This window comes from Salminus brasiliensis, chromosome 11 (genome assembly GCF_030463535.1).
Source record: "Salminus brasiliensis chromosome 11, fSalBra1.hap2, whole genome shotgun sequence".
Taxonomy (NCBI): Eukaryota; Metazoa; Chordata; class Actinopteri; order Characiformes; family Bryconidae; genus Salminus; species Salminus brasiliensis.
Window position 1 is genome coordinate 10,012,714 of NC_132888.1, and position 13,264 is coordinate 10,025,977.

At 38.0% G+C, this 13,264-nt stretch overlaps 1 protein-coding gene across 1 annotated transcript; it reads left to right on the top strand.

Moving 5' to 3' along the window:
• Nucleotides 1–122: 122 nt before the first annotated feature.
• Nucleotides 123–12,838, top strand: lin37 (lin-37 DREAM MuvB core complex component). Its single transcript, XM_072691617.1, has 10 exons — nt 123–184; nt 4,584–4,678; nt 5,674–5,749; nt 7,331–7,381; nt 7,817–7,846; nt 9,028–9,113; nt 9,392–9,549; nt 10,863–10,994; nt 11,178–11,251; nt 12,451–12,838. Exons 2-10 carry the CDS (start codon nt 4,645–4,647, stop codon nt 12,527–12,529), a joined length of 720 nt encoding a protein of 239 aa, XP_072547718.1. The 5' UTR covers nt 123–184; nt 4,584–4,644; the 3' UTR covers nt 12,530–12,838.
• Nucleotides 12,839–13,264: the final 426 nt, after the last annotated feature.

Genomic DNA, 13,264 nt, shown 5'->3' on the forward strand with positions numbered 1-13,264 from the left:
CAAATGGACCGCAAACAGCCAATCCGGTGCCGCAGCTGCCGACTGACACACGTTTCGCCCAATGAAATCGAGAAACGCCCATTTGCGTTGACCAATGAGAAGCGTGAACTCCACTTGCGCGCGGAAGAGGAAAGTCAAGCGAGCAGACAGAAGACAGAGAGAGTAGCCGCCTCACAGCTAAACGGTAACTAAGGGGCAGTGTGGACACCACAGTGTTTATTAATGGTTGGATTAATTAAGTTAGATATTGGAGAATGATCTGACACCGCACAACACTTTGCTGGTTTGTTGGGGGCTGTGTTATTTTAAAATATCCAGCTGTTCGCTGGACTGCTAGCTAGCTAGCTAGCTAATGAGCTATAGCTAACCCCAGCTCTGTCTGATCTCTCTTTGTTTTTGAGTCTCTTTCTTCTGGTAATCATCTGGTTGTGTTGTCAGATATTTAGTTAGTTACCCTTAACGAGACAGATATTAAGTAAATCAGACACCTCGGGATAGCGAGCTCGTAAGCAAGGTCAAGTATTGGTACACTAGCCTATGTGGAAATGATTGTGGACACCCTTCTAATAAAGGAGCACCTAGAGAAGTATTGACAATAAAATAGGACTCTCTAACTAATCCCTCTAGAGAAGTATTGGCAATAAAATAGGTCTCTAACTAATCCCTCTAGAGAAGTATTGGCAATAAAATAGGACTCTCTAACTAATCCCTCTAGAGAAGTATTGGCAATAAAATAGGACTCTCTAACTAATCCCTCTAGAGAAGTATTGGCAATAAAATAGGACTCTAACTAATCCCTCTAGAGAAGTATTGGCAATAAAATAGGACTCTCTAACTAATCCCTCTAGAGAAGTATTGGCAATAAAATAGGACTCTCTAACTAATCCCTCTAGAGAAGTATTGGCAATAAAATAGGACTCTCTAACTAATCCCTCTAGAGAAGTATTGACAATAAAATAGGACTCTAACTAATCCCTCTAGAGAAGTATTGACAATAAAATAGGACTCTAACTAATCCCTCTAGAGAAGTATTGGCAATAAAATAGGACTCTAACTAATCCCTCTAGAGAAGTATTGACAATAAAATAGGACTCTAACTAATCCCTCTAGAGAAGTATTGACAATAAAATAGGACTCTAACTAATCCCTCTAGAGAAGTATTGACAATAAAATAGGACTCTAACTAATCCCTCTAGAGAAGTATTGACAATAAAATAGGACTCTAACTAATCCCTCTAGAGAAGTATTGACAATAAAATAGGACTCTAACTAATCCCTCTAGAGAAGTATTGACAATAAAATAGGACTCTAACTAATCCCTCTAGAGAAGTATTGACAATAAAATAGGACTCTAACTAATCCCTCTAGAGAAGTATTGGCAATAAAATAGGACTCTAACTAATCCCTCTAGAGAAGTATTGACAATAAAATAGGACTCTAACTAATCCCTCTAGAGAAGTATTGGCAATAAAATAGGACTCTCTAACTAATCCCTCTAGAGAAGTATTGGCAATAAAATAGGACTCTAACTAATCCCTCTAGAGAAGTATTGGCAATAAAATAGGACTCTCTAACTAATCCCTCTAGAGAAGTATTGGCAATAAAATAGGACTCTAACTAATCCCTCTAGAGAAGTATTGACAATAAAATAGGACTCTAACTAATCCCTCTAGAGAAGTATTGACAATAAAATAGGACTCTAACTAATCCCTCTAGAGAAGTATTGACAATAAAATAGGACTCTAACTAATCCCTCTAGAGAAGTATTGACAATAAAATAGGACTCTAACTAATCCCTCTAGAGAAGTATTGACAATAAAATAGGACTCTAACTAATCCCTCTAGAGAAGTATTGACAATAAAATAGGACTCTAACTAATCCCTCTAGAGAAGTATTGGCAATAAAATAGGACTCTAACTAATCCCTCTAGAGAAGTATTGACAATAAAATAGGACTCTAACTAATCCCTCTAGAGAAGTATTGACAATAAAATAGGACTCTAACTAATCCCTCTAGAGAAGTATTGGCAATAAAATAGGACTCTCTAACTAATCCCTCTAGAGAAGTATTGGCAATAAAATAGGACTCTAACTAATCCCTCTAGAGAAGTATTGACAATAAAATAGGACTCTAACTAATCCCTCTAGAGAAGTATTGACAATAAAATAGGATTCTCTAACTAATCCCTCTAGAGAAGTATTGACAATAAAATAGGACTCTAACTAATCCCTCTAGAGAAGTATTGACAATAAAATAGGACTCTAACTAATCCCTCTAGAGAAGTATTGGCAATAAAATAGGACTCTAACTAATCCCTCTAGAGAAGTATTGGCAATAAAATAGGACTCTAACTAATCCCTCTAGAGAAGTATTGGCAATAAAATAGGACTCTAACTAATCCCTCTAGAGAAGTATTGGCAATAAAATAGGACTCTAACTAATCCCTCTAGAGAAGTATTGGCAATAAAATAGGACTCTCTAACTAATCCCTCTAGAGAAGTATTGGCAATAAAATAGGACTCTAACTAATCCCTCTAGAGAAGTATTGGCAATAAAATAGGACTCTAACTAATCCCTCTAGAGAAGTATTGGCAATAAAATAGGACTCTCTAACTAATCCCTCTAGAGAAGTATTGGCAATAAAATAGGACTCTCTAACTAATCCCTCTAGAGAAGTATTGGCAATAAAATAGGACTCTCTAACTAATCCCTCTAGAGAAGTATTGGCAATAAAATAGGACTCTCTAACTAATCCCTCTAGAGAAGTATTGGCAATAAAATAGGACTCTAACTAATCCCTCTAGAGAAGTATTGGCAATAAAATAGGACTCTCTAACTAATCCCTCTAGAGAAGTATTGGCAATAAAATAGGACTCTCTAACTAATCCCTCTAGAGAAGTATTGGCAATAAAATAGGACTCTCTAACTAATCCCTCTAGAGAAGTATTGACAATAAAATAGGACTCTAACTAATCCCTCTAGAGAAGTATTGACAATAAAATAGGACTCTCTAACTAATCCCTCTAGAGAAGTATTAGCAATAAAATAGGACTCTAACTAATCCCTCTAGAGAAGTATTGGCAATAAAATAGGACTCTCTAACTAATCCCTCTAGAGAAGTATTGGCAATAAAATAGGACTCTCTAACTAATCCCTCTAGAGAAGTATTGGCAATAAAATAGGACTCTAACTAATCCCTCTAGAGAAGTATTGGCAATAAAATAGGACTCTCTAACTAATCCCTCTAGAGAAGTATTGGCAATAAAATAGGACTCTCTAACTAATCCCTCTAGAGAAGTATTGGCAATAAAATAGGACTCTCTAACTAATCCCTCTAGAGAAGTATTGACAATAAAATAGGACTCTAACTAATCCCTCTAGAGAAGTATTGGCAATAAAATAGGACTCTCTAACTAATCCCTCTAGAGAAGTATTGGCAATAAAATAGGACTCTAACTAATCCCTCTAGAGAAGTATTGGCAATAAAATAGGACTCTAACTAATCCCTCTAGAGAAGTATTGACAATAAAATAGGACTCTAACTAATCCCTCTAGAGAAGTATTGACAATAAAATAGGACTCTCTAACTAATCCCTCTAGAGAAGTATTGGCAATAAAATAGGACTCTCTAACTAATCCCTCTAGAGAAGTATTGGCAATAAAATAGGACTCTAACTAATCCCTCTAGAGAAGTATTGGCAATAAAATAGGACTCTCTAACTAATCCCTCTAGAGAAGTATTGGCAATAAAATAGGACTCTCTAACTAATCCCTCTAGAGAAGTATTGGCAATAAAATAGGACTCTAACTAATCCCTCTAGAGAAGTATTGGCAATAAAATAGGACTCTCTAACTAATCCCTCTAGAGAAGTATTGGCAATAAAATAGGACTCTAACTAATCCCTCTAGAGAAGTATTGGCAATAAAATAGGACTCTCTAACTAATCCCTCTAGAGAAGTATTGGCAATAAAATAGGACTCTCTAACTAATCCCTCTAGAGAAGTATTGGCAATAAAATAGGACTCTCTAACTAATCCCTCTAGAGAAGTATTGACAATAAAATAGGACTCTCTAAAAGGGTAAACATGGTCCTATTGGCACCATGCCTAGTGCCAGGCGTGGGCTGGAGGGGTGTAAAGTCCCCCAGCGTTGAGCAGTGGAGCAGTAGAAGAACTGTGTTCTCTGGAGGGATGGTTGGTGCCCCATCCTATACGTTTGGGATGGTGGGGTGGTGATCATCCAACATGCGGACCTCACTAACGCTCTCCTCTGTGAATGATTACATTTTCACAGCAGTGCTCCAAGACCTTAGTAAGCCTTCTTCTCTGGACAGTAGACATTTGCTTGAACACAAGCAGTATAAGCATTGTTATTAATGCCCTTGATTTTGGAAGGAGCAATGAATGAGGAGGTGTCCTAATACCTTTGTCCATATAGTGCATGGTGTTTCTTTGTTGATAAATGATTAAAGCACCAAACAGCACGTGGCTAAATAGTATAAATCTGCAAATCTTTCTGTGTACAGTTGTGGTGATGTTGAGGCAACGTATCTTAATTTCTGACCAATGTAACTTTTCACAGTGTTGATTAATGGGTTTGCTGAGAAGAGCTTTGCTAAAGTGAGGACAAATCTGCAGTCAGAATGCTTCACATGAAAATTAAGACTGAGAAACCAGGTAAGGATTGAACACATTGATATTTCTGTTTTTTGTATCTTGTTATTTTGTATTTCGAGCCTAAGACTATGTTCACATTACCAGACTGAAGTGACTCGCATCTGATTGTTTTTTGCCTTAATGTGACCCAAGTCTGATTTTGTTAGGGCTGTGTGGTCGTGTCACATTTGAGTGATTTTCACCTGTAGATCGGATACGCATCCGATATGTGGGCATGCAACATCTATGTGAACGGTCAGATCAGATTTCATGTCATCATCAGCTAGCACCAGCACCACAGTAAAGCAACAATGGAGGAGAGTATCGGCTATGACGAGAATCAGCAGAAGGATGGAAAAAGTTGGCAATTTGCCTGATATTGGGGGAAATTTATCAGTTCAAGACAATATTCTGCTGTTGTTGACGGAGGTGATCTACATAAATAGATTCGTGTGCAGTTTCATGGACGGGGATTTGTTCATGTTACAGACAGATGCAGGTCACTTCCGTTTATGAACATGCACTGCCAATTCAGGTTTGAGCAATAAATCTGAATAGCTTGTAATGTGAACGTAGCCTAAGGTTAGACCAGTGTGTTGTCTTCCTGTTAAGTACACCAAGGCAAAAAGATGACACACATGAATTCTTTGTTACCAATTAAAATGAGCTGCAAATCACAGTAATATCTATGGAAATCTCCGGTTTCAAGAGCAGTTATGCAGTTGCTCTTACTTTTACAGAGACATACAGTCTGAGTCTTTCAAGCAGGTGAATGTAGACTCTTATTATAGGGATATTGTTCTTGTTTTGGGAAACCCCCTCTTGTGTATAGGTCAGTGTTGTTTATGCACCTTTTGTTATAATCGAAAACTCAAGAACTAACAATTAGGCCTGACCTGTGAATTTTTAGGTAGGATTTTCATAAACCTTGGCTGTTATCATCCAACAACTGTTTAGACAGGGCTGTAATGTCCAAACAGACACTTTAGCAAGCTGTGTATAATTTTCTTTTGTAGATATTGAAGGTGCTGGTGCCCGAAATCGACTCGATGCAGTGCTGCAAGGTCTAGTGGACAAAAGTGACAATGAGAGGTCAGTGTCCCGTGTGTATATTCAGTTCAGATAGATGCTGTTTGCATAGTCCACTGTAATCAAGCTGAGCGCAATTCATTTTCAGTGAGTTGTGAATTATCTGTGGTACTACAGGAGGTCCAGTAACTGGTGTAATGTTAGGTTACAGTTTCAGAACATATGATTTAAATACTGAAAGATGCTGAAGAATAATGAAGACAAGAACACTGCAATACAGAAGCACAAAGAACACCTTCTACACATGCAGTAGCAACTCCTCTAAGTGCATACACAACAGACTGGGTACCTTTTTGTTAATTTATTACTGTTAGTTGTCTGCATGGTCCTCTGCATTAGCCAAGCTTGTAATTGAGCTGCACTCACTATTGATCCTCGTCTTGTTTTCTCTGATGCGATTAGTCATACAGTTAATTAAGGAAATTTACTAATTGGGGATTAATGCATTTTTCTATAGCTTCGTATTTCAGAGGGTGTCTAGATTTTCTAGACCATTATTGCTAGGGCAGCATATAATTTTAGCATCGTTATCACTATGTGCACATGCACAATAGTCACATCGCAGGACATTCAATGTTAAAAAAAAAAGTTCAAAAAATACTTTTTTGCTGCTTGATACAAAAGGAAAAACCATACTCATGACCATACTCATACCATGACTTATGTACCAGAGGCAAATATCTTCCCAATATTATATGATTATAATTACTAGACTGAAGTAAGTTTATATATATATGTGTGTGTGTGTGTGTGTGTGTGTAATTATGCAATATTATATATTATATTTTACTTATTTAATACAAAGAGTGCATTATTAATATCATGACATGTTGGATTGCATTGTCTTCTGGTAAAATATGGTATATTCTTCTATTTGTTAATATTGCAGTATAAATCACAGGGAAAAATATTGCAGTGTCTGTTTTTTCCAATGTTGTGCAGCCCCACAGTAGCCATACAGCAGAGATGTGATGATCTAGGCTGCTTACTGGTAGAGTCGATTTGAATTCAACTCTGTTGAGTTAAATTAAGAAATATGATGATCTACACTTTGGCGCATGACTTGCATATGCTGGAGTGGCCTGTTAATTAGTGTCAGATCAATTCAGCTGCATTATAGATCATAATTAATAGAATGCAGCGTCACAATTCAATATCACAGTGTTTTTTTTGATGGATTGTTAAACCTCTGCCATAAAAGTGCATAACACAAAAAAAGAGAAAGACATTTGTTTGTTTGGAAAATGACCCCCTAATGCTTCGCTAAATCAGAGTTCTTTTTTTTATTTATTTACATTTTGTAAATAAACTGATGTTGCCTCAGAGCAGCTTGTGCCTGTGCCAAGCTTTTATCAAAACCCACTCAGCAACCTTGAACAAAGACACGCATTACATGCATTAGCTTAGACTTGACCATAAAATTTGGCTAAATGGTTCTAGTGGTTCTTGTTTAATAAAATTACTTGCTAAAGATGACAAAAGACGTTCCTCAGGAAATGGGAATTGCTATGAAAACAGACTCAGCAGAGTGTTGTAACGTTATCTTATTAGTAACCTCTACACCCTCTTCCCTTTCTTGCAAAGGGACCAGAATGAAGACGATGCTGGAAAAATGGTTGCAGACTCTATGGGCAAGTATGTTTCATTGTTTTGCTTCTTTTACTTAAGCAATGTCATCAGGTATATTTGACAGAAACTTCTGAATCTTAATAGTATTGCACTATTAAGTCTGTATTGGTGCAAATACTGGCACTTAAATGCAGTATCAGCAATAGGAAACACCAACGTACTGTGTTGTGGAATCTGTGGTATTTTGGTATTTTACATGCCGTAGCAAAAATGCCTGTTGTAAAATCTGTAAGATCAGCAGTTTTCGGGTTACTGAAAGTTTTAACCGCAGCAGTATGACTGGAACAGTACCTTTTTTGTTTGAATGTAAGTGGTTTAAACAACAAAAGTTAAAAGCCACTCATTGAAGCTTAGTACCTTTATACATGGCAACACATACAAGGAAGGTTTTAAGAAAGTCGTAGACCTTTATCAGTTTTACTAACTCTCTTTTCCTTATAGGGACTTATCCCCATCCTCTGCTGGGAAAAGGTATGCTAATCTGCACTCGTGCAATATAATTATTTAAACATTACTACTTGGTTTAGGAAACAACATACACTAAAAGACCCCTAAAAGGCTTGTTCTTTGACTTCTTTGGTGTTTTTCCAGCCTTGGATAAAAGTGAAGGCAGCATTATATTAAAACATCATGTCAGCATTTACAGTTAACTGTGGGAGTCCTTTCAGAGGGAGTACCATACATCAATGCATTTAGTTAAAAGGCAGGAATGTACTCTAGTTTTAGAACACCCTCCATTTTTTTTCCAGTACATGGTCAATGTTGCATGGCCCACGCAAGCCTGCTTTGCTTGTTTTGCCATCTTAGCGTTGACTTTCTTACTGTCTTACTTGTCTTCTGATGATGTGGATGTAAATCTGTCAGACCTCTTCAGTTTTTTCTAGTTTTAAAGAGCTTTTTGGTGTAGGAAACTGTCCTCACAACATTCCCACTTAATTTAGGAGGTCAGTATGCTTTCCTTTATTAAGTGTCTTCTTCGAGACATTATTATAAGAATCTGAACGCGAAGTGCAGAGTGCCGTAACACAGTTCCTACACAGAGTTTATGTAGGTAACTGGGTTGTAAATGATAAATGATTTACATTAGCTCTACAAAGCCTAAATTACTTACATTGCAACAGACTATCTGTAAGTTGTTAACCAATTACAATATGGTTTCCCCCCCGACTTACAATCAACATGAATTTTCAGTTTTTGTTTTTTGTTCTTGTTTTTTTACTTAAAAGCCCTGGCAGTTTACTGCTTAACCTTTGTACTATTTAAGGTCACAGTATCATTGCAAGTTATTCAATGAAAATGTCAATAAAAACAGTGAAAAATAAGACGTGTTTTGACCGGTAATGTATGTCTTGTGGAACATAGATGTTCTATCCCTGAACCATATGTTACGGTTTTGTCATGTTAAGGAACGGTCATGTCATGCAGTATCTTGTTATTAATCAGTTTCATCTGATGATCAAACTCAAGTCTGGTTGTCAAATTTGAGAAAATGCCTTTAACACCCAGAAAAACAATAATTAAATAACCTAAACTATAAATAATAATGAATGGACAATAGTGACAAGACCACATGGGAGCACTGGGAGCATTATTTATGTAAAAATATATATATATGTAATAAAAAAAAGAATAATAACCGTTGTTCTCCACAGACCATCATCTCGTTTTCCTCAACACCGAAGAAAAAAGCGCAAAGAGATGGATGATAGCTTGTCTGAGACAAACCAACACAAACAGAGTAAGAATTTGACGATAAAGGTGTTTAGTCTGTTTAGTTCACCTGAGTTTATTAAAAGAAAGGTGATGTGCGTTTCAGCCTGTATTCAACAGCAGCATATAATGAACAACTTCCCCTCAGATTTTGCAATGTGTGATGTTCCACTTCCTGTCCTATTGAGCATGTTTTCTGTGTGTGCAAAAGACAGATCTGATGAGTATCTTAATAAAATCCCACATAAAATAGTTTCAGCTTGACTCAAGGCTCCTCAACTTCTCATCTGTCTCTGTTTCTGTCAGATGCATACATCATCAAGCTCTTTGACCGCAGTGTTGACTTGGCCCAGTTTAGTAGTGGGACCTCACTCTACCCCATCTGCAGAGCTTGGATGAAGAACAATCCGTCTGTACGAGAGCGAACCGCGACCAGTCCACCTCACAGTATGGGAGAGGAAGAGGTCAGGACCAGTGTGCTCCATGCTTCCCCACAGTTTCCTGCTGTTTCTCTAATAATAATATTGGTCACTGTGCCAAAAATGTGTGAGAATAAATAGTCAGTGGATGTGCAATTGGTAGATTTATATGTATCATTTGGGATGTCCATGATCCCGTGAATTTGTTTGTGGATGATTTAAGAACAAATGCTGTTGATTATTTAATTAAAAAGAAAGCAAAATTCTTAAATCATTTACATGGTGACCATTTAAGAAGGCAGACCCTTCACTGGGTTTTGGCACCATGACTATTGCCAGGCGTGGGCTAGAAGGGTATAAAGCTGTGGAGCTGTGTTCTCTGTGGTGATGGTGCTTCGTCCAATACTTTAGGGATGAGTTGTGAATGGGGTGGGGTGGTGATCATCCAACATCCTGACCCTCACTCGCTGTATGCAGTCAAATCCTCACAGCAATCATCCAGAACAGTTGAGACAGTTACTCTAACAAACGCAGGATAAACTCTTGCGTCTCTTTTCCTTTTTCAGGATGGAAAGAATTTGAAACGGCTGAGCTTGTTTTGAAACAAACTCTTGATCTTGTTTTTATGATGTTGCTTTTGGAGCAGGTCTGTTGTGCACATTGGATGAATTGCCAAATTCTGATGTGAGGTGTTTCCGTTCTGTGAAGACAAAGAAGACAAAGACAACCACTGCACCCATTTATGTTGGACACGGATGGAATTTGACCTTAAACCCATCTGTGCAGCACAAAAACACAAATGCACAGTAGTGAGCGCACACAGTGAGACAGTGAGCACCCGTGAACCGGCATTTTAAACCCGCAACCCTGCCATCAATATCCCAGGGCTGTAAATACGGAGTCACTACTGCTCCAACCTGTGTGGTCCTGGTTATCTGCTTCTCTTTGTGTATCTTGTGGTATACACATGCCACTTTAAAAGGGTGTAGAATTTTTTCCATTATCCAAGGATCATCATACTTTTGACTGCTTTAAGACCAGAGCACATGTTTGCAGTCATCTTCTGAATGTCCATAAATATATATATTTTTTTACACACCAATCTTCCATAACATTAGCACCAACTGCCTAATATTGAGTAGGTCCCCATTGTGCTACCAAAACAGATCTGAGCATTAAAGACATAGACTCCACAAGACCCCTGAAAGTGTCCTATGGTACCTGGTACCAAGATGTGAGCAGAAGGCCTGTACGTTGTGAGGTACCCATCACAATGTGATCCCATGTCAAAGTGTCTCAGATCCTAATGCTTGCCCAGTTTCCAGCTTTTAATGTCTTTAATCCCGTTTCTTCTTCAGGTAGCAGATATGCTGAATGGAAAAGGTCAAAACATTTACCGCCTTCCACTTCCTGTTTCTTCTCCGCTTAACGAATCTGGAGATCCTTTAAACTTGAGAATCCCGCCTGTAGAGAAACCCTCAGCAGGCCAGGTAACCTATTAATGCAGCTTGACATATAATGGGTATTTGTCTTTAACAGATCCTTTGATGCATGAAATTATTTGCTTATTAATGTTGTTTTCCCCTTTGTGTTAGATCTGTGAAGTATGTCATGTCATAAATAAGCTGTATGTTATGAGCATTTAATTAATTATGACCTTTTTCTGTCTTTAGTCCACAGACAGTGCATCAGGATCTGCTTCGCTCATGTTCCACCACATGAAGCGCTGGAAGAAAATTAGACAGAAGTAGGATTTCTAACTGTTTTCCATGTCTTGATATACACTACTTACAAAATGTTAGGGATATTTGGCTTTTGGGTGAAATTTCTGGATGCACTCTAACCATTACAGGTGAACTTAATGTGCCTCTAAACTTTTGAATGCACATGTCTGTTCAGTGTTTCAGTACTTTTTGCTGTTGTGTAACAAGGAGCTTAGCGGCAAAATTCACAACAGGTCCATCCAATCTTGAATTTACCAATACGTTTCCTGGTTCAGTTAGAATTGGTATTTTAAACAATCCTCCTCATCATCATGCTGTTCACATTTTGACCTCATGAGACCAAGATGACACCTAGCAACTGATCAACAGTACCTCAGTGGCCACTGATCTTAGATTGTCAGTGTCCTCATCAATTGCAACAGAGAGATAGAGAGACCGGAAGAGTCACAGAAAGACATAGAATCGGACTTCCTTTGGCCACATCCCACACTGCTGACCACTTTGTGGTTCCTGTGGAACTGGATAATGAATGCCGCACAAGTCCAGGCACATTTAAGGGAGGTGTCATGTCAGACTATTCAGAACGCATGCTGAGCACGCTGAGCAGAAATGATGACCGCCAATGGAAATGTCAAGGAGAGCGCTGTGCATCGGCCACTGTTCAACCACTGGTGTTACAGTGTGGGCAGGTGTGTCTAGTCAATACAGAACTGCCCTATGCTTTGTGAATGGTACAGTGACAAGCTCATACTACTTAAATAACATCATTAATCCAGGCATTGTGCCTCTGAATGAACAATACAGGCCTAATTCCATCTGCTGGAGACTGGGGTACCTCATATGAAGTGGTCTGCACTTCCTCCAGACCTAAATCCCATTGAAAACTTGCCATGTAGAGGCTCGTAACTCTGTGCCTCAGCAAACAATAAGTTGACTTGTGAACAGCATGAGACGTCGTTGTCAAGCTGCAATTGATTCTCAAGGGCACATGACAAGTTATTGAGACATTGACATTTTTTGTTTTTAACATTTTCAATGCAATTAAACCAAATATCCCTAACTCTTTTTGTGAGGAGTGTATGCTATTAGATTATGAAGCAGCTTGATAAACGATAGCTTCAGAAATGTATTACTGGTATGTTTCACGCTGTTAAGATTGATTTGTTTTCTGCTGAATTTTCGCGTGATCATTTGATTTAATTTGCTGTTTGTTTTCATTTAGGTGGAAAGAGGCTTCTAATAAGAACCAGCTACGTTACAGTGAGAGCATTAAGATCCTAAAAGAGATGTACGAGCGCTAGCTGACCCTTGTCCTCTGTATCGAGAGAAGGAATGGACTGAAGGCTTTCACTCCCAACCAACCAGAAATGGGACTTAAAATGTGTTACTGCAGTTACATCGGAGGAGGAATTGACTGGAAAAATGCAGTTATTCACACTTTAGTCCTAAAAGTACAAGACATGCATTCAGCTAGACTGAAGGCAGCTTCTTCACCTTTTTATCTTTTATTTTACACAAGCCAGCAGAGACAGGGCAGATGAACACTTGGTAAAAACATTGGTGAAGACTTTTAATGAGGAAAAAAATAAATGAATGTCCATTTTTTTTCATGTATGCGTTTCAAACATCTGTCATGTTTGTTTGAGCTTGGTGTTGAAGGATACAAAAACAAATGCTTAACCATAATGAAAAACCAGAGTGATGCTAAGAAACTAGGATAAAAGAAGATCATGGTGAGATTTTTTTTGAGGAACAAATTCAGAGCAATTGGAGACCTACTCCTATATTAAACATATGCCAATTATACTGAAAGCGAGGTCATCCGATGCTTTGCATTATGCTTGATGAAGTAAGGATTGCATGCAGCTGCTCAAATATAGAAAGCCATGCCAAGAATGCATGGCAGCCCAGCAGAGGCACAAACACCTCACAGTTTAATGTAATTTTTTTTTTAAAGTGCAGGTGTAACTGCCACAACAGATCTAAGTACAGTTTGAAAAAAAACTATTAAAAACGCTTCAAATCAGGAAAGAATG

Bases quoted from the DNA above. Each gene is read 5' to 3' on its own strand.
- lin37 (XM_072691617.1), top strand. From the start codon at position 4,645: ATGCTTCACATGAAAATTAAGACTGAGAAACCAG. The intron at 5,750-7,330 runs GTCAGTGTCCCG...TTTCTTGCAAAG, and splicing joins GACAAAAGTGACAATGAGAG to GGACCAGAATGAAGACGATG. The intron at 11,252-12,450 runs GTAGGATTTCTA...GTTTTCATTTAG, and splicing joins TGGAAGAAAATTAGACAGAA to GTGGAAAGAGGCTTCTAATA.